Source organism: Gekko japonicus, unplaced genomic scaffold (assembly GCF_001447785.1).
Source record: "Gekko japonicus isolate JY-2015 unplaced genomic scaffold, Gekko_japonicus_V1.1 scaffold63, whole genome shotgun sequence".
NCBI lineage: Eukaryota > Metazoa > Chordata > Lepidosauria > Squamata > Gekkonidae > Gekko > Gekko japonicus.
In genome coordinates this window covers 542,485-564,563 of record NW_015168654.1, presented here as the reverse complement: position 1 = coordinate 564,563, position 22,079 = coordinate 542,485, and the positions used below count along the sequence as shown (strand labels likewise).

General features: G+C 46.1%; 1 protein-coding gene across 2 annotated transcripts in view; it reads right to left on the bottom strand.

The window, feature by feature from the left end:
- EPT1 (ethanolaminephosphotransferase 1) overlaps nucleotides 1-22,079 on the bottom strand; it is a 69,447-nt gene that overhangs the window by 5,487 nt on the left and 41,881 nt on the right. For both annotated transcript variants that reach the window (XM_015415174.1, XM_015415175.1), the window contains exons 2-7: nucleotides 19,132-19,200; nucleotides 18,648-18,756; nucleotides 13,302-13,376; nucleotides 12,401-12,663; nucleotides 6,219-6,327; nucleotides 958-1,006 (exon numbers count right to left, since the gene is read on the bottom strand). In XM_015415174.1, the coding sequence (XP_015270660.1) occupies nucleotides 958-1,006; nucleotides 6,219-6,327; nucleotides 12,401-12,663; nucleotides 13,302-13,376; nucleotides 18,648-18,756; nucleotides 19,132-19,200 (674 nt within the window). The remainder of the gene's footprint in view (nucleotides 1-957; nucleotides 1,007-6,218; nucleotides 6,328-12,400; nucleotides 12,664-13,301; nucleotides 13,377-18,647; nucleotides 18,757-19,131; nucleotides 19,201-22,079) is intronic.

Here is a 22,079-nt window from a genome sequence, read left to right as displayed (position 1 = left end):
TATATATATATATATTTAAGTAGCTGCTTTTTAAAACATTTTCTTGTTGGGATTTAAGCCATGATGTGATTTGACTGTTTTCATGGACTGATATTGTGAGTTGTCTTAAAGGGCCAAGTGGCAGCACTGAAGCTTGACACAACAGAAATACAGCACCCTTTCCTTTCTTCTATATACCCCACCTCAGTCAGGTCTCTGCCACACCCCCAGGCAGGCACTGAAGCATTCAGGCAGGAGCAAAGGGAGCTACTCCACAGAGAAGCCAATGCCTTTCCCCCACCCTGGCCACTCTTTAGGTATCCCCATGCTTGGAGTGGGAAACAAAGCTCTAAACATAAGAACGTAAGAGAAGCCAACGTTGGATCAGGCCAATGGCCCATCCAGTCCAACACTCTGTCACACAGTGGCCAATTATACCAGGTGCCATCAGGAGGTCCACCAGTGGGGCCAGGACTAGAAGCCCTCCCACTGTTGTATCACCAAACCTAGAGTTGTCCAGCGCTTCTTTATGTCACTGAGAAAAGGGGGAGATTTGGGGTGGGTGGGATTGGAATAGAGATCAGCAGCAGAGCACGTGCTTTCCATGGACCAAGTACAAATCTCCCACTGCTTGAATACTTGCGCCCGAAAATGCCTCCGCCAGGACTGAGATCCGTCATCAAAATGGGTTGAAAACAGCAGTCCGGTAATATTAGCAAAGGCAGGCCTACTCTTCCCCCCCCCCCCAATTTTCACAGCTGCAGCAGAGAGCTGTGCACCCCAAATGGAGCATTTGGCTTTGCTCGCCAAACAGAATAGAGATGAGCGGCCAATATTTTTCCCCCTCCCCTTTTTATGTCAGGGAAAGCTCCTTGTTTTTTTACCCAGGGTGCCTTTCACAAGAATGCACTGGATGGGTGGCCAGGCAGTGCTACAGCTCATATCAAGCACTAACACTTGATTTTGGAAAGCACTTACTTGTAGTAATTACGCAGGCTCATGGGAAGGGTCACAGTGAGCGCACAACCTAAGGGAAGAAAGGGCAGGTTACTACTCCACCAGAAGCGCCGATGTTCCTCCAAGCAAAGTCTATCAGCAATCCTCCTCCGTATTACAGCTGCTTTGAAGTTTAAAAGCAGCTTCCCATTATTTTTGGAGATACGTATGAAGCAGTCCATCAAGGCGGTGGCTCTCCAGGGCCTCTGGTCTCTCATATCACCTCCTACCTGATCCTTCTAACTGGAGATGTCAACGATTGAACCTGGAACTTTCTGCATGCAAAAGCAGATGCTCTGCCTCTCCCTCCAAGACACTCCTACAGATTAGGTGCAAAAGGATAAATGTACCTAACACACACAAAAAATGTGAGAATGTACATTTAAGTCCATGAGATTACTGGTAAGCTCCAAAGCCTGTTCTAGAGGCCTTCCTTTGGAGATTTATCCTGGCTATGCAATTCTAGTTCCTTTTATGGGCATCTCTGGATGAAGCTGCCACACACAAGCATACCCATATTTTCCACCACAAGAAGATGCCTTTAGATGACTTCTTTATTCAGATTTCCTTGCTAATCTCTGGAGATGGAAGCATATTATCTTCCAAGAGAAAACTGACACGTTTCAAAACCCTTATTAAAATAGATGAAACGGGAAACTCCAGAAACACCTTTGGGGGAAAAGCCTTTGTTTTACAGAGATATTGGGAGACTATAAGGGACCCACTAAGGCACCAACACCATCTGCTCCCTACACGCTCCAAACTATAGATCTTTTAGTCTGCTTGAAGGCAGACAGCACATTGTACAAATATGCAGTCTTAATTTTGGCAGAAGACATGGTCACTCCCATGCTGGCCTCAAATGCCACAATTCAGTTGTGTCAACGGATGTTTGGCCTCAATGCAGACTAAAATGCTTGCTTGCTCCTCCCAATGGCAATGCAAAGGGGACAAGCATATTTTACCTTTGCAACTTTTGCCTGTGTTTAATTATTTCAGAAAGACCTTTTACATCATTTTTGTTACAAAACTGGTCTATTATATGCATGAATGCACAACAGCTGGGGGGAAAGGTGCTGCAGGTTGTTGAAAGAATTAACCAGCAATAATCTGATACTGCACTGCCTCCTGTGACAAATGGCTCGGTTTTTAAATACTGAGCCACAATAGCAATGGTACGAAGCAATGAATCATAGAATGTTAGAGTTGGTCATCTAGTCCAACCCCCTGCACTCTGCAGGAGCATAGCCGAAAGATAGCCCTACAACATACCCGAAAGATGGTCGTCCAGCCTCTGCTTGAAAACGTCCAGCAAAGGAGCACCCACCACCTCCCGAGGCAGTCTGTTCCACTGCTCAACCACTCTTACAGTTAGGAAGTTTTCCCTGCTATTTAGCTGGTAATGACTCCCTTGTAATTTCCACTCATTAGATCTAGGTCTTGCAATCCGGAGCAAGAGAGAATAGATCCGCTCCATCTTCTACATGACAGCCCTTCAAATACTTGAAGACTGCAATCATGTCCCCTCTAAGCCTTCTCTTTCCCAGGCTAAACATACCCAACTCTTTCAGCCTTTCCTCGTAAGACTTGGATTCCAACCCTCTCACCGTCCTGGTTGCCCTCTTCTGGACACGCTCGAGCTTGTCAACACCCTTCCTAAAATGTGGTGCCCAAAACTGGACACAGTACTCCAGGTGAGGTCTGACCATAGCAGAATAGAGCGGAACTACCTCCTCCCTTGATCTGGACACAATGCTTCTGTTAATGCATCCTAAGATTGCATTAGCTTTCTTCACAGCCACATCGCACTGCAGGCTCATGTTTAGCTTGTGATCAACCAGAACACCTAGATCCCTTTCACATGTGCACCTGTCAAGCCAAGTCCCTCCCATTCTATATCTGTGCCTTTGATTTTTTGTACCTAAGTGTAGGACTTTGCACTTCTCTATTGAAATTCATTTTATTTGTCTCAGCCCACTGTTCCAGCCTATCTAGATCCTTTTGAATCCTGATTCTGTCTTCTTCAGAACTCACAATTCCACCCAGCTTCATCTCAATGAAGCCAAACAATGCCTCATTCTTCTGGCTAGCTCATGTCTCAGTCCTATCGGAGAGGAGCTGTGGCTCAGTGGTAGAACATCTGCTTGGCATGCAGAAGGTCGCAGATTCAATCCCTGGCACTTCCAAGTTAAAAGGATCATGTAGTAGCTGATGTGAAGGACCTCTGCCTCAGACCTTGGAGAACTGCTGCCAGCCAGAGTAGACAACACGGACCTTGATAGACCAGTAGTCTGATTGAGTATAAGGCAACTTCACATGTACATGCATCTTATGACTGACTGTACAAAGGAAAGGGGAGAGAGGAGGATCCAGCTGCAGTATAATCTATAACCCCATCAATATATTAAGATCCACAGGGAAGGCCTGGACCAAAGGCTTCTGCAGCTCAACTGATGTTCAGAAGGAGAACAGCCTTGTCTAGAGAGGTGGGCCAGGCCAGTTCAGTATCATTTAAAAAAACCCTCATCCATCGCTCATTTATTTACCTAGAGCTTTTCTATGCTGCCTCTCCCAAGCCCTGCCTGAAGCAGTTAATAATTGTAAAAATAAATTGTCTGCACTGTAACACTTAGCTCAGGAAAGCATGAAGCCTTCCTCTGGTCTAAGGAGCTTTCCTCTGATGGAAGCGGCTCTTCCTCCAGTGCAAAAGCAATTCAACAGAGGGAGGCTTCAGACTTCGCTGAGAGCAGGATAAAGGTAAAGGTAAAGGTTCCCTTGCTCGAAAGCCAGTCGAATCCGACTCTAGGGTTGCGGTGCTCATCTCCGTTTCAAAGCCGAAGAGCCAGCGCTGTCCAAAGACATTTCCGTGGTCATGTGGCCGGCATGACTAAGCACCAAGGCACACGGAACGCTGTTACCTTCCCACCGAAGGCGTACCTATTTATCTACTTGCAATTTCTTGCTTTCGAACTGCTAGGTTGGCAGGAGCTGGAACTAGAGACGGGAGTTCACTCCATCATGCAGCACACTCGGGTCTCGAACTGCTGAACTACTGACCTTCCACAGCCAACAAATCAATAAGGAGACCGCTGCGGTGGTTCTGGTGATCAGGCTTGCAGTTTGTTTTTATTGTCACAATGTTACGGAAACGTACATGTTCTGAGGTTGATCGTATCAGGTTCAGGCCAAGAACTTGCCAGAACTTCCACCGATTTCTCCCCCTCCCTTTCCAAAGCTCTCCTGGCTCCTCCTAGAGCAGCATTTTGGACAGCTCAGGAAAGGAAAGACAGAAAAATTCTGTTCCGTGTCAGAAGCTGCTCCCAGCAGCAGAAAGCAAACTTTGGACCCAAAGGTTATGGTTAAAGGCGTTTATCAAGCATGTTTAAAACCCAAATAATAAGAAATTACACTTCGCAGCTTAATCTCTTTGAGTAAAACAAGGGCATAATGTTTTCATGGCTTGTATTTATACTGATTCATTGTATGGCTTATTATATTGTTTTTTATTTGTAAGCTGCTTCGAACAGGCCTCTGGAGAGGCAGCCTATAAGTTTTCTAAATAAATCATAACACCCAGTGATTAGAAGCATTAGGAAAGGAGATCTAAACCGAAGAGAGGTTCCCACAACTTGCACAAACCCAATCTCAATACTGTGAAAGGCAAACTCAAATGCTGACATGAAAGGAATGCTAATTTACCAGTCCCACTTTCACACATTGGGATAATACACCTTAGCAATTATTTGCAAGTCCAAACGATTGCTAAAGGGCATCAAAAGCTCCTTACCCAACATGCATGAAAGCAGCAGTAAGGCTGGTATCTATTTTGCAAGGATTTCTGCATTAAGCTGATGGTCAGCGAAGACATGGGAGACAGGCAGGGCTTGTGCAAGTGGTTAGTGGCACATTTGCCTATCAGGATGAGCCAGAAAGGAATTACACTGGTGCAGGTATGACCTAAATGATTCTTCCATGTCTCCTAGGGCTCACAGATAGATCCAGGACAAGAGTTCAGCTGCAATTATTAGTGGCCTAGAACAGAAATTTGCAGGCTTCTCTTGAGCTGTACAGTCTTAAATATGGACAAAACCCTTCCTCCTGTCCAAGAAACTATGTGGGACTGGGAGCCCGGATGCTGACACACCCCGACAAATGCCCCACCGAAATCTCTTGCACCCATAGTCTTACAGTTGAAGCTACCCACATGATTTCAGCTTTCAGAGGGAGGGAGATTCTCAGTCTTTTGATGATACAGGTCTCCTAATCTAAAAGGGAGATCATGGAGTATTCAGAGTTCAAGCATGGCCAATCTGCAGTCACCTCAGCCATCATTTTAGGATCACCTCAGCAATGCTCCCTCTAAGCTGTGGAGTCTTGTGAGCAAAAAATTCTACTTTGTGAGCTACTGGCATTAAAGTTGTGAGTGAGCAATTTGGCTACACTGCATAAATTAGTTTGCTCTGGAGCCCTCCTTCCTGAGCTAAGACAAAAATGAGTGAGCCAGAGGCTAAAAAAACTGTGAGCTAGCTCAGACTAGCTCAGCTTAGAAGGAAAACTGCACCTAAGGTGCATTATTGATTCATTTCATTTAGGGACCCTATTATTTACAATCCTGTTTCCTCCAGACTAGCTCTACTATAATCTGGACGCAGGATGGCCCAGGCTAGCCTGCTCTAGGCAGATCTCAAAAGCTAAGCAGTGCCTGCCCTGGTTAGCACTTGGACGGGAGGCCATGAAGGAAGTCCAGGGTTGACAGGCAGAGGAAAGAGATGGCGAGCCACCTCAGCTTGTCTCTTGCCTCGAAACCCTTGGACGGTCGCCATATGTCGGCTGTGACTTGACAGCACTTCCCACCACCAGTCTGGACCTGTCGCTTGGATTCCGGAGAGAGTCAGTCAGTTTAAACAGGGCTAGGCTAGAACAAGCAGCTACTCAGCTGTGACCCAATTATTTATTTATTTATTTCAGCTTACTACCCCGCTCTAACCCCCTAAGGGGTCTCTGAGCGGCTACAGTTACCCATTTATCCCTAACCTAGGGCCACGATTATTAGGGGTGGGGGCAATCCCTACCGGCAATTTATACCCCACCCTCCCCGCCAAGGCCGGGGACGAAAACAACAAAAACAACAACAACAAAGACAACACTCAAATATCAATAATTTTTTTTTTTTACCAAAACACTGGATTGCGTCAAAAGAAAGTGACAATTACGAAGACAGGCTTCAACGGGGAGCTCCTTACCGACAATCATTGTAGTGAATAGGTCTCTATATAAGATATTAAACAGGAAAGGTCTGTACCAGGCCTCCACTCCCACAATCGAGGTCACTATGTACACAATCGAAATGGTCTGGAAAAAGAATTGCAGAGTGTTAGCGGATGGAGAAATCGATCTGATCGGGTATCCTTTTTTTTCCAGTGCCGCCTAACAATTAGAACGGTTCTTACACATATCTCGTTACAACACAGGGAAGCCTGCAGCTGCGGAGGGAGAAGCTACCCCAAGAGCTCTTTCTTCCCAGCCGTCCCTTCCCATGGGCACAGCGCTGAACTTTCAAGGTTGTGTGTTGGCAGCAACTGGCATCCAGACCCCCACCATGATCTTAAGTTCACACAAAAATCACAACGCAACTTCTTCCAAAAAACTGTTTAATTTGGAGATCGAGAGTAGGAGGGCTCCAAGCCAAAGAGTGCCGGGTTAGAGCCTTGCCAGGTGGCCCCCCAGTCAGGTCACTTGCACAGCCTGGTTGTCCTCCTCCGAAAAGGGGGCGGGGAATAAGCAGCACTTTGCCTACCTTAGTTGCAAAGTTAATCAAGGTAACTTGGAAAAGCATATGCAAAAGCATCCTTTTACAAATCCTAAGGTTTATTTAAAGCCCTTTCTCTTGTCCTATTCCTGTCGGCATCCAGCTTTCTCTGTGGTATTGCTGGATGCCAATTTTGCTTTTCTGAACAATTCATCCTGCCTCACCATCACTGAATAGCAAGTGCAGTATCAGTAAGCACAGAGAGTGATTGAAATTTGTTTGCCACAGATTGTAGTGATGGTCACAGGAATAAACAGCTTTAAAAGGGGATTAGATAGATTCGTGGAGGATGGGTCTATCAGCAGCTACTAGCCATGGGGACTGACTATCCATGTTCAGAGGCACTAAGCCACTAAATCCCACAGTCAGGAGGCAACAGCAGGGGAAGGTCTCGGTCTCTATGCCCTGCAGTTGTCCCTCTAGAGCAGTGATGGGGAACCTGTTAGAGACCGAGTGCCCAAACTGCGACCCACTTATTTATTGCAAAGTGCCAACATGGCAATTTAACCTGAATACTGCGGTTTTACTTTAGAAAAAACAACTCATACATTAACTTAAGATGATCCAAACAAAGTAAGGAAAGCAATCCCAAATGCTTTCATTTACTTAAAATGATTTGGCAGAGCATTCGACACTTTAATGATGGTCTGGGCCTGGGTGGGGCGATGGCATGCGTGCCCACAGAGAGGGCTGTGAGTGCCACCTCTGGCACCCGTGCCATAGGTTCGCCACCACTGCTCTAGAGGAACTGGTTGGCCACTGCATGGGGCAGGATGCTGGACTAGATGGACCACTCGTCTGATCCAGCAGGGCTCTTCTTATGTTCTTAAACTGGGAAAGGTTGGGATTCAAATCCTTACCAGACCGCAAAGCAACTGGGTGACCTTGGACTAGCAATCACTCTCATAGGGTTGCTGGGAGAATAAATGGGGTAACTGACTGACATTGTCCAAAGCTCCTTGCAGGAAGCAAATGTACCAAGCAACAGTTGACCCAGAAGCTGCGAACACCTTTTTCCAAATCGATAACAGCCTGTAACAACTAAAGTATTCATCTGCAGCTTTGACAGTGAACCCCTGAGCTCTTTCTATACTTGCCCAAACCCTTTTTTCTCCTTGGCCACATCCAACACTGTGGCAATGAATGCTGCAGGCAAATCACATAATCCAAAGCCTAATAATCAGTATTGAGAAGCAGAAGGATTTTAGCTGGAGCTTGTAAAGAAAAACAAGACTGGCAGAAATTTATGCTACACTGCTAGAGAGTTCGGCATTTGCTGTTGTTTTGGTCTGTGAAGCAACAGACGTTTGTTCCAAGAACCTTCTTGCATTTATTAGTACTCTTTGGAGCAAATCCCTTCACACCCAAAATGTTGTTAACCTGCAGTTTATAAGCCAGAGTTCTGCAGAGGGAGACAAGGAGTTGGGCCCAGGTACAAGAAACCAAGGTTCAGTTCCCTTATCAGCCATTAAACCATTAAGTTCCCAGCCAACAAAATCCCACCAGCTGGGTGAGGCTACAAATGCAAGAGTGCAAAGGGCTTTCAAAAAGCTCCAGCATAGTTACTAGTCAGAAAATGCTCCACAGTGCCCCCCAAAAGCCCAGAAGATAGCTCTCCTTACAGCAAAATGCTGCTATGCAAACAAGAGAAGGGAAGAAAAGGACCACAGCTGACGAAACCAATAATGCCCAAAATCTAGAAAACAATCTCCTCCCAATGCCCTTGCACTCCAGGGCAATCACATCTGTCAAGTATTGGTGTCAGAGGCTATTCCATGTGATGACAGCAGAAGAAACGGGGAAAACATCCAACCCAGAAAGAAGAGCTGTTTTTCATGCCCCGCTTTTCTCTATCCTAAGCAGTCTCAGAGCGGCTTACATTCGCCTTCTTTTCCTCTCCCCACAACAGGCACCCTGTGAGGTAGGGCAGGGCTGAGAGAGCACTGAGAGAGAGAACGGTGACTGCCCCAAGGTCACCCAGCAGGCTTCATGTGGAGGAGTGGGGGAATCAAACCCGGTTCTCCAGATTAGAGTCCGCCGCTCTTAACCACTACACCACGCTGGCTCTCGGGTAGAGTAAATCAAAAGGGCTGAGAAAACATAGAAAAAAATTACACAATGTGGTGTACAAATAATAACCAGTTCCACTGTCCACATGGCACTACACTGGTAATTTAATTTAGCAAGAACTCAAAAACAGAATGCAACTGTCCGCATACAGTGATACAAAACATCCATGGGCTGACTCTCAACAGTTTAACAGTGTCTAATTACATTAAGATCCTCACCAGATAATTTTTTTAAATTTTTGATCAGCTGATTAGAGTATTAAATCAGTATAGTAAATAGCTCTGAAGAGGGGGAGAAAAGAACACTTGGGTTTTAAAAGATGCACATGTGGGGCCCAGCAAACACCACCTGGGAACAGACAGTCCCTGCTGTGAAGGGGGAACCCTTTGACTGATGTCCTTTGCAAGTACTCGTACTGAAAAACAGGTATTTAACAGAATGGGCTGTCCAATCAATTGCTGGCATATTTTAAAAAAACACGATCCATCGAACGACTGACTGCAACCTCAGTTTTTGTTTGCTTGCATAAGCAATTGCAACACATCTGAACGTCAATGCAGAGGAATGTATCAAAATGTATTTATTTATTGAAGAAGAAGAAGAGAAGAGATTGGATTTATACCCCGCCCTTCCCTACCCGAAGGTGTCTCAGAGCGGCTTACAAACTCCTTTCCCTTCCCCTCCCCACAACAGACACCCTGTGAGGTGGGTGGGGCTGAGAGAGCTCTGACACACACTGCTCTTTTTCAAGGACAGCTGTGCCAGAGCTTGTGACTGACCCAAGGTCACATCAGCAGGTGCAAGTGGAGGAGTGGGGAATCAAACCCGGTTCTCCCATATTAGAGTCCGCACATTTAACCACTACACCAAACTGGCTCTCTTCCACTACACCAAATTGGCTTCTAGCCTGTCCTCCCCCGCAAGCAGGCTCTGGGCAGGTTACAACAAGCAATAAATACAATCCAACTTCTAAAAACTCAGGGTTAACCAATAAACAACAATAAAATAACATCAATAAATAACATCAATAAATAACATCAATAAATAACATCAATAGCATCTGATATCATCATCTGATCACTCCAACTCCATCTGCTCCCCTGTAGGTTCCCCGCATGTGTGCAGGTGGATGGGGCAGACGACAGACAATATAAACTGCACATAACAAGCAATGCAAAACAGTGCAGGACAGGAAGCGGGAGGCCAGAATAAATAGATAGATCGTTGCCGCCTCAACCACAGGCCTGGTGGTTACAAGGACTGCAGAACTGCATTAAGTCCCGCTAAGAAGGCTCTGGCTGCGGCTGGGCGAATATCTTTGGGCCGGGGACAACCAGTAGGTTTTGATCCATCGAGCGCAGTGCTCTTCTGGGGACATACTGGGAGAGACGGTCCTGAAGATATGTTGGTCCCAGACCACCTAGGGCATTAAAGGTAAAAACAAAACCTTGACCTTGACTCAGTATTAATCTGCAAGTATTCGACTGCTCTTAATGGTGTCCCTGTCCGAACACATGCCATTGCATTCTGGACCAGCTGGAGTTTCCAGATCAGGCTCAAGGGTAGCCCTGCATAGAGCGTGGCAGTAGTCCAGCCCGGAGGTGACCAATGCATGGGCCATGGTGGCTAGGTCGGGGGGAGACAGATAGGGAGCCAGTTGACTGATGAAAAATGCTGATCTGGCAACATTTGTGACTTGGGCCTCGATAGATAATGAGGCGTCCAATGTCACACTCAAATTCTTGACAGTTGGCGCTGGCATTAACAGTGCCCTGTCAAGAGATGGCAGTTGGATCCCCATTTACCTTTTATTCCCATAGCACTTCTCAGAGTCTGAAGTCCTTTACCAATCTAAACTCTGCAAAGAAGATCCGAGTGTCTGATCTGCCCGAGGCCACCAACTTGTAAGCAGGGAACAGCAGCTGGAGCTTCCAAATCCCACACACCACTTTCACCACTCTAACCCACACAGCAAAGCATAATGTACATAGAATCCCCAGCTAACAGAAAAGCAACTCCCCGACCTTGGAGCTTCTCCAAACAGAGTTAAGGAAGATCACAACACAATTTTTTAAAAAAAACCTCTTCTCTGAACAGGTCAGGAAACACCTTTGGGCTGCCAGTCTGGTGTCGTGGTTAAGTGCATGGCCTCTAATCTGGGAGAACCGGGTTTGATTCCCCACTCCTCCACTTGCAACTACTGGATGACCTTGGGCAAGCCATAGTTCTGTCAGAGCTGTACTTGAAAAAGGACAGTTTCCGTCAGAGCTCTCTCAGCTCTTTTTTTTTTTTTTAGCAAAAAAGTGGGAAACGGATATAATACCTAAAAGGGAAGAATTGAAAAAATCTTTGAATTAGCCGAAATTAAATTTGATGTTTGCAGGGAGAGATGACAATGTGTTTATGAAAAGGTGGAACAAAGTTAATAATTGGATGGGATAATTGGATAACTTATACTCCATTTAATATTTGGATAACTTATACTCCAACAAATACTATGTTAAAAAGTGGATGTTTTGTTTGATTTGTTTTTTTATGTATGGAAAATGCATAAATAAACTAGTTTTAAAAAAGAGCTCTCTCAGCCCCACCTACCTCACAGGGTGTCTGTTGTGGGGAGGGGAAGGTAAAGGAGTTTGTAAGCCACTCTGAGTGAAGGGTGGAGTAATGACAACAACAACAACAACTCCTCCTCCTCTTCTTCTCTGCATAACATCTCTAAGTTCCCTTTTGCTTCCCAGAGTGACCACCCCGATGCTGTTATGCTCCTCACATGTTCTGGAGTGTCGTGCAATGCAGGACAGCTAGCAGTAATTTCTGGACAAACCTGAACCATTCCCTAAGGGTCATGCCTTCTGTGAAAGAGGTTGGGACTATAAGATATTGTAACAGCAGTTAGGTGCTTCTTCTCCCCCCCCCCAAAAAAAAGATGTCACTATGACTGTTATAACAGATGACAGGCTGAAATGGAGGCAGCCATAAAAATTAGAAATGCAGCCTCCATATCCAAAGGAAGCCTGTTCCTCATCACCCGAAGTTGCGAACAAAACCGGGTAGCTATCAACATCTTGCCCTGCTTGCGCATTTTCCAGCTATCTGGCAGGATGGGTCTACATATTTAAAATGGGCTGGCTTAAACAGGCATTTGTAGGACGCAGCATGGCAGTCCAGTTATTACCGAGGTGCTGGGCAGCCCTTAAAGGGAAGGTGGCATGGTATACCCCAATCTCATCGTATCATGTAAGCTAAACAGGGTAAGTATTTGGAAGGGAGGACTATGGCAAATCACCTTCTGCTTCTCAGTTGCCTTGAAAGCCCCTGGCTGGGGTTGCCGTAAGTCAGTTGCGACTTGATGGCACTTACCTATGTACACAGGGCAGCCCTTAACTTATTTCAGAAGACACACATTAAGTGACAGATAGCCTTGCTCCATTGCCAAGCATAACTACACACTTCTTGAACACACATGCATGCTGGATTATAGTTCCTCCCACAGATTCTAGGCTTTCCTTTGGAAATTCACAGGGCAAAATAGTCAACACTTACCACCTGGCTTATGTCGTATCCCCATGGCAGGAAGAGAATCCCTGTGTTATATTTCTCCCAGTGGGAGAGGATAAAGGAGAACAAAACCACCCACAGGAGGAGGTAGAGGACAAAGACACTGACACCATTGGATCCCCGGCCAAAGGTGGAATACACCGTCACCACGAAGAACATACAAGCCCAGCTGTCCAGGCCATGGTCAAAGAGCTCGCCAAGCGGGGTGCTGGATTTGGTCCGGCGAGCCTGCTTCCCGTCCACGCCATCTGGAAAGGGGGTACAAAGAGCATAAGAGGAGGCATGTTTAAGATTCAACTGCTTGCGGACCAAGAGGCTAGATGCAACTGACATTGGAAGAAGAAAACTACTAGGAAAAATCCAAAGCTAACATATAGGCTTGTTTAAAAACATTCCGCTTCAAATGTCCTCTTGCTGTCATCCATCTTGACTCTAACTCAACTCATAATAGAGACCGAGAAATCACTAACAGCCTAAAGGGCTTTCACAGCCAAGGATGACTTCAAACCAAGATGCCGGGTGTCTTCCAGAGTCTGGCCCCTCCTGCCTGCAATCAGTCTGAGATGGAGGGACAACACTCAGCTCAGAGAACTCTTCCTTGGTGATGATGGATCCCCTGCTGTAGGGATAGCCATACCAGAGCTTGCTGGCTTCAGAACTATCCCTCCTCAGCCTCAGAGAGAAACTTCCTTACCTATCACAGCACAAGTTGGTTGCTGGAGGCAGCTGCTGCAGAGTCCACGCGCCAAGGAAAAAGGAGGAAAGCCTATCTTGAGTGTACCCTTTGGAATTAGGGGCATGAAAAGTATATGGTACTCAAGGTCAGGGAGTTTGCCCATATTGTCTATTACGTAGATGCAACGTGCAGGAAGTTGTAAACTCTTACCTAGCGTGTAAGCGATGAAATTGAGAAGGCCCACTATGACCCACAGTTTGTTGGGAACATGGACATGATCAGGTGCTGCAGAAAGAAAACATTGAGAGTCAAGTACGCAGGACAGCACAACTAATGCTGCCAGGGAGAAATGTGCATGGAACAGCTGAGACCAGGGGCCACTTCTCCTCTTGACACTCAGCTCATTCAGCCGCCTTCAACCGACCTACCTTGTAGCCTTTGGCAAGAACTTAACTTCCAACAGGTTGGCTCCAGTGAACGGATTAGCACACTTCAGCACAGTTTGTGCAAGCGGGAGTATTTCAATGTAATTTTTAATGCAACAACAGCAATGAGCATATGGAGCAACAGAATACATAATAGATGTTTTGCACAATTTCATTCAATTGCCTTTTAAAATTGTCTCTTGTGCTAAGCCTTGGGCGTGCCAACAGAAAAGACAATGGGGATACAATCACTTTCATTTAGCCAGGAGTAATTTCAGCGCTTCCACTTAAGCAAGGACTGTTGGGCACGTGGCGCCCTTCTGTGGGATCCAACCCAACAACTGCTTATTCCACTTCCATCTGAGTGCTCTAAGACAAGGGCACCCAAAGGAAACTGGACTGGTGCCAAATGTGTTAGCCTGTTTTAACTTCTTGGTAACATCTTGGATTGCCGAAGTAATGCCTCCAAGCTCCTGTCTTCTCAGGGCACCCCACATTTCCAAAGGGCATCCAGCAAATACAGACAACACCTGTATTCGACTTACGGTCAGAATTTAAGGGATGCTAAAGACAGGAAAATGAAGGTCCAGAAGGCCAAGTGCAGATATCACAATCCTTGAAAGCAATGCTCCATCTAAGCTGTGGAGTCCTGTGAGCAAAAATTCTACTTTGTGAGCTACTGGCATTAAAGTTGTGAGTGAGCGATTTGGCTACACTGCATAAATTAGCTTCCTCTGGAGTCATCCTCCCTGAGCTAAGAGAAAAAATCTGTGAGCTGGAGGCTAAAAACCTGTGAGCTAGCTCACACTAACTCAGCTTAGAGGGAACACTGCTTGAAAGTCTCTCTGTGGTCGTGCGCATGATTGATGGCAGAAAGTGCCATCGAGTCACAGCTGACTTATGGTGACCCTGTGGGGTTTTCAAGGCAAGAGGTGTTCAGAGGTGGTATGCCATGGCCTGCTTCCGCATCACAACCTTGATATTCCTTGGAGGCCCCCCATCCAAATCCAGCCCTGCTTAGCTTCTCAGATCTGATGAGATCAGGCTATCCTGGGCTATCCTAGTCAGGGATACACACACAATTACTAAACATATATTACAGCCTCATCAACCCCATCTAGTTACCGTAACATGTCAGAAGTTACAGCAGGCAGAAAAGCATATTTCCCTGGTTCTAGGCGTGTTTAGGACTGAAGGCTGGGAATCTAACCTGGGGGAGTGACTGTCAGCACATAACGTAACTAATCCAGAACTACGTTAATTGAATTTATACACTCAAGTGACATATGTGACTCTTTTGGCCTGTAAACAATGGCAAGAAGGTGCTCTTTTGTTGCGAGATTTTTCCATTGAGGGAATTTTTTATTTAAATGTTACGGTATTGTTCTCCCTTCCCCCATTCTACCTGAGCAGTAATCCTGTGAGGTAGGTTAGGCAAAGAGTATGTGACTGGCTCAAGGTCACCTGTTAAGCTTCCACATCAGAGTAAGGATTTCAACCGCCCAGACCCCAGTCCGATACTCTAGCCACTAAGACATGGGGACAAATCAAGATGGGTAGCCATGTTAGTCTGTCCGCAGCAGCAGAAAAGAGCAAGAGTCCAGTAGCACCTTAAAGACTAATAAAATATGTGGCAGGGTAGGAGCTTTTGTGAGTCACTGCTCACTTCTTCAGACACATCTGAAGATGTGAGCAGTGACTCATGAAAGCTCCTACCGTGCCATGTATTTTGTTAGTCTTTAAGGTGCTACTGGACTCTTGCCCTTTTCTACCACTAAGACATGGCGGCTCTCAATGTATAAATTCTTCTGGTGAAACACAGGAGCCACCTGCTGACATGACTGTTCTCATGTATTGATCCCGGGTGAGGAAACAATCACCCTAGTTCACCATAAGAAGTTGTGTCCACTTTAAAAAGTTCCTGAGGAAGACTCTCAAAAGGCATCAGGAATTTTACATTATACCTCTTCAATGGCAAAAAGAATTTTCCCCTGAACTTTTACTTGCCTAGAAAAGAGTAAGAGCCCAGTAGCACCTTAAGAGCCAGTTTGGTGTAGTGGTTAAGTGTGCGGACTCTAATCTGGGAGAACCGGGTTTGATTCCCCACTCCTTCACATGCACCTGGCTGGATGACCTTGGGCAAGCCGTAGTTCTGATAAGAGCTGTTCTTGAAAAAGAGCAGTTTCTGTCAAGAGCTCTATCAGCCCCACCTACCTCACAGGGTGTCTGTTGTGGGGAGGAGAGGGGAAAGGAGTTTGTAAGCCGCTCTGAGACACCTTTGGGTAGTGAAGGGCGGGGTATAAATCCAATCTCTTCTTCTTCTTCTTCAGGACAAACAAAATTAGTGGCAGGGTATGAGCTTTCATGAGTCACTGCTCACTTCTACAGATAAGTTTTACTTGCCTGTATTAGCTTTTCCTTAGAAACATTTACATTTATATAAAGTCTGGAATACAAAAAAAAATCGCAGAAGCAATGTTTTTCGAGTGATCCTGCAGCATTGCATACATGTTTCACAGGTTGCAAGCACTGCCCAGTGATGAGAACATTGGCTTGGATGGTGCTCCCTTGGTGGTGCAGCAGGTGCTCTGATGGAACAGCTTGTCCATTTGTGGAGAAAGAAAGGACATTTTTTGCCAATACCCCTCCTGCTGCAGACTTCCACACCCCCCCTTTCAGGCCTAGAAACCCAAAGAGCATGATGGGGGGGGGGGGTCCAAAAAGGCTGCAGTGAGAAGGAGAAGGAAGGTAAATTACCTTCCATCACACACACATGAAGCTAACGTATCCTGAATCAGACCAGTGGTCCACCATGGTCAGTATTGTCTACTCAGACTGGCAGCAGCTCTCCAGGGTCTCAGGCTGAAGTCTTTCACATCACCTACCACCTAATTCTTTTAGCTTAGAGATTGAACCTAGGACCTTCTGAATGCCAAGCAGATGCTCCGCCACTGAGACACAGCCTCTCCCATAAGCACAACTCATCTTAGGACCCAAGCCTTCATCTTTACCGGGGTATGCATTCAAGGAAGGAGGAAATGGACCCACCCCATGTCTTCCCTGGAAATCTGCTTCCCTTGAGCTACGGGACCAGGGCTGGAGGGAAAGCTCCAGGCATCTAAATATATTGGATGCTGATACCTAAAAAACTGAGATTATTTTTCCCTCCCGGCCCCATGCAAGTGCCACCATCAGGGGATTCATTGTTGACAGTTTTTGAAAGTTACTTATTCCTTTGCTGTTTCACTTCTGTGTGAAGGAATCAAGGGAGGTCATTTGAGTAGGGGACGCTCGGCTCTATCTCTCTTGCCCAACAAATTCTAGGGAGCTTGTGCCTGAAAGCCGTAAGGGACTGGTTGTGATGCAACAAAAACTTAATCCACCTAAGGGTCTCTTGGTTGTTGCTTCAGCAGATCCAGGGACCAGGTTGCAGTCTGCTTTGGATGGGGGCTGCAATCTCCCCAGGGGATCAGGTATGCAGCCAGGGGGTGCTCATGGGTCCTTTGCAGCAGTGGCCAGGGGAGTACCTGTTGCCAGTTTCAGGTGATGCACCAGTCTAGTTGACTCCAACACCTTCTCTAAATAATTCCTGACCCTTAGACATTCTCAGAAAATAAACCTGCATTATCTTGGCCACCATCTTAGATTCTCCAGCAGAACCTTCCTGTAGTCTCTCTCAGTGGTTTTGGGAGTATAATACCACCCTGGGATAGATTAACTGAAAACAGGACAAAGCCAAGCGATAATGTGACTGTCCAAGGCTAGGTTCACGGAGGATGAGGATAGCGTCAGAAAAAGCAACATACAGCAGGGAACAACAAGGGGCAGGGGAGAGATGCCTCTCTAACGATGACAGAGAATGCAAGGAGGAAAAGGGACTGCAGTGCTGTGGCTTAAAGGAGGGGGAGGTACAGCAGCACTGCCCTTGATGCTGGCTTATGACCACATTCCAGATTGTTCAAGGTCAGCAGATAACGTGATATTGTCACCTATTCATAAAATGCCATCTTGGCAAACTGACAACTCCTTACGTATCTCAGCCCAAAGCATATTTTTGGAGTTTATCCTTTAGGAAAGGAACACACTGTCACTACATTCCCAACACAATGACACTGTCAAGAGTTAAGGAAGACAACATCTTAAGCCAGTGGTCCCCGACACGGCACCTATGGGCGCCAGAGCACCCGCGGACAAATTCCCTGGAGCCCACCAAGAGTTTTTAGGAAGCAGGAAGGGTCAGGCAGGGCTTTTGCCCAGCCAGGGCTTCTGAATGGTGCCGCAGATTTTTTAAAGAACCACTTTGGCGGCAGCTGCCACAATTGCACAAAGATCTCCACTGTGTGACTGAAGGTAAGCTGTGTGTGTATGCAAGGAAATGTTTTTATACAGTGTTTTCATTTTAAAAAGGCATTCTGTTAAACAGAGCTCCTGCCTGAAACCTTGGAAGAGTTATTCCGTCCTGAGCCTGCTCGCGGGAAGGGCGGGGTACAAATTAAATAAATAATAATAAATAATAATTATTATTATTCTTCAATAAGCATGACCTCACTCCCTGAAGAGTTTGTGGTTGGCTCTGCCTTCAGTGGCAGCCATTCTGTGGTTGGGCCCACCACCCTGTGTCAGAATTCCAAAGCTGCCCACAGGTTCAAAAAGGTTAGGGACCCCGGTATGTGTATGGGGTCTGCAAATGGAAACAGAATGGTTCCTAGTGATCAATCCATGGCAAAGAACACAGACACATCCCCTCTTCCTCCCACACATGAAGATAGCCCAGGGGAATCTCTAAGTAGTGAACAATGGTAGAGCTCCTATCTTGCCCGCCCACCTCTTCTATTCTTACAGGCTATTACTCTCCCACCTTCCCGAGCTGGGCAAGAGATTGGGGCCACCTTCACTCACACCTTCCTCAAAAGCAGCCCTACAAGGAAAATCCAAGTTGTCCAGCTCCTAGAACGTGCAGGGGCATACTAATGGGGACCTCACATTGCTGCAGTCAAACCACAGTGAATAATCAAGTCAATGAGAATCTTTCATTGTGCAGACACAGTGCCACCATGCACCTCCCAAGGCTATCATTCTGGTGTCCATAAACGTATACACATTTCTTTAAAAAAAAAAAAGGCAGCCTTACCAGATGCATAAAAGTCAGGATCAAAATATGCCATGAGGAAGAAGTTGAAGACAAGCAGCAGGAAGCCAGAAAACGTTATCAAATTTGGGGCCAGCCACGTAGGGAAAATCTACGGGAAAGCAGTAAGAACACATGCAAAAAAACCCACATTAATTAGCATGTACAGAAAGGCCTCCCTGTGGCATTTTAAGAGACCAGAATGTGACTGTTAGTGCCAGACAAGGCTAACCTTCAACATCTATCCCTGTGTGGGTAGCATAAGAACCTTCAGGCTGTAATGTGACTGTGTCTCTGAACACTTAACATCCCCTTCAAGAGGCCAAGCTTTTTTGCATTAGTCACAGACAGAGAGACAGGGGCTGTGTCAACCAAGAAGCACCAGGCCGCTCAGGAGATTTCTCTACTTACAGGGATGTTAGCAGATTCACTTCAAGCACAGACACACTCAGAAGAGCAGAAATCAAAACAAAAGAAAACAGCTCACCTTAACCACCGTATTCCAAAATGGGTGCATGACGTACAGGGAGAGGGGGTTGTTGTCCACGGCACTGTACTGTGAAGGAAACAAAGCAGGGAGACAGGTTAGGCTGAAGGCCTCGGCCAGTCTTTTAGGAAGCCCACTTGAATGCAAAGAAAGATGCATCTGCTTCACCACTGCCAAACATGTTACCAAGCAACGTTCAGCTACTTGGAAGCTTCTGCACACCTTTCACCAGCAAATTCTGGTCTCAGAGTGGGTAATTTTGCTTCTCTTACTCTGTGGTACCAACACAGCAAGATCTTATATAGACCACAACTCCAACTTCAGGTGCAGCTCTTGAGGGGTCTGCATGTGGCTTCTAGCGCCCAAGTCTATTCTCAAAAGGCTCATCCCCTCTCTAGTCTTAGCTCCAAGCCTCACACTGGAGAATAACCTGTGGCACTCCAAACAGACCAAGGGTCAACAACATTACACAAGTACAGAAAAACAGCAACTAGAGAGACCACCATGAAAATCACATATGAAGCTGCCTTATGCTGAATCAGACCATTAGTCCATCCTGGCCAGTATTGACTAGTCAGACTGGCAGCAGCTCTCCAGGGTTTCGGGCAGAGGTCTTTCTCATGTGCATATAAGAGCTCACAGGGCAACCTACTTATCACACAATTTAAGTATTACTGGCCTAGGGAAGTCTTCACAGATCAGGGATAACACAGATCAGGGGATGTGGCTCACCGACAGACCATCTGCTTGGCATGCAGAAAGTCCCAGGTTCAATCCCCAGGATCTCCAGTTAAAAGGACCAGGTAGGAAGCGATGTGGAAGACCTCAGCCTGAGCCCCTGGAAAGCTGCTGCTGGTACTGACTTAGATGGACCAAGGGTCTGTGATTAAGTATAAGGCAGCTTCATGTGTTCATGTGCTCCCCTGGGTCAATCCATATGCCCTATTATGTGCACATGATCGCGTTTCTTGCAATATAGAGAGGCAAAGAAGCCTTGTAAATTTGTCAAGGGCTAACCAACACTTTCAACTCACACCCCTTTGTTATGTAGTTTGTAAAGAACCACTCGCCTGTGGCCAGTTGTGAATTGTGTGTATGTGTGTGTTAAGTGCTATCAAGTGAGAATTACAGGAGAGAAAGAACTGGATCTTTTGAAGAAAAAGAGTTGGTTTTTATACCCTGCTTTTCTCTACCCTAAGGAGTCTCAAAGCGGTTTACAATCACATTCCCACCCTCTCCCCACAACAGGCACCTCGTGAGGTAGGAGGGGCTGAGAGAGTTCAGAGAGAACTGTGACTGGCCCAAGGTCACCCAGCAGCCTTCAGGCGGAGGAGTAGGGAAACAAACCCAGTTCTATCAGATTAGAGTCCACCGCTCTTAACCACACTACACCGCACTCACTCCAAACCTTCAGTGTTCCCTGCCTTACAGCATCCAACATTATCTGGAAACTGCCACTGTCCAGTTGAGCTGGCCTGGCTATACGAGGAACCAATGCAATCTTCTTGGGAGGCATCAATATACATTCAGGAACACGAGTGAAGCTGCATGCCATTCAAATTTAAGAGGTGCGACTCAAGGATCCCTTGCTGCATAGCAGAAGATACTGTTGTGCAGGTCTGACCATGTGCCATATACAGCATATATCTGAACATTCCTAAGAATTTCATGCCCATCCAAGGACACACTCCCACCTCTGATGAAGTTTCCAGCTTGATCCCCTCTTAACCTTTGTTGCACTATACCTTAACATCAAAACCAACAAGTCAACTGGAATGCCAATTCTTGTGGTGTGCTAGCAGCAACCGCTTTCAGACAGGCAAGGCAGGCTGTGCACCCAAGAGCCCCCCTGACATTTTTAGAACCTGCTCAAGATCATTTCCGGACACACAACTTCAAAGTGATTTAGGAGGTAATGAGATTTCAGTTAATGGAGGGGGATACTTGGCAGATTGTTTACATCCCATTATCTCTATCCTTCTTGCAGAATTAGAAAAAGACTGGTCTGGTCACTTGGAGTCAGTGAGAAAAGATCTCTCAAGCTAGATGTTTGCTTGCACTGTATGAAAACCTTAGAAACAGAAGTGGACTGGAGGGCCATCTGATCCAAAATTTAGCCAGAAGACAAGGCCTTTCATCTTCTAACCCCCCCCCCCACTGCAATCTAGAATGGCACAAACAAGGAACAAGCGCAATAAGTAAGAGATCTTTAGAGGAAAGGTGAAATCCACCATAGCCGGCATCCTACCTTGGCGTATAGCAGACACCATAGTGAGATGGAATATGCCCTTTTTGGCTCTAAGCAGTCAGAGAATGCACTCCAAAAGAAGATTTCCAAGGGGCTTAACCTACATCTGCAACCCCTAGGTCTGGCTGCTTATATTTCAGCACCTGTAGATAATGAAGCTTTTGATTTCATTACATTTTTCAGCTTCATTTTTCAAAAAACGTGGGACTTCACCGAAGCTGTGATATCCCTATTTGTAAAATGCCATCTGTGTACTTGGATCTTCCAGATTACATTTTAGAGCATTTGGGTATGCTAAAAGGGGGGGGCACCAAAGATGGCGGGTCAAAAGTAACAGGAAGTGAACAGGAACCTCCTAGGACACTCAGTGAGGGTCCTCAAAGTAGCTGCTTTATTGCAAAGGATTTTCAAAAATGGACTAGAATGAAAAACTGCTTGATTACAGTTATTACAACACTAAGAACAATGGAACCCCCAGGGTTTAACAGAGATATTGGGTTCTTATCTCACTACATATACTAAGTCATTCAGTTCTCGCATCTGTTTGTTAACTCCTTTATTACCTGTATGCTAATTTGCTGCTATTCACTGGTTTTACCAACAGCTTTAAGCTAGTCTTAGCTATACTTATCACTCAGTTACTTATGCATCTTGACTCCAATTAGCCCTTCCTTGCAACTACCCCCCCCCCCCATATACT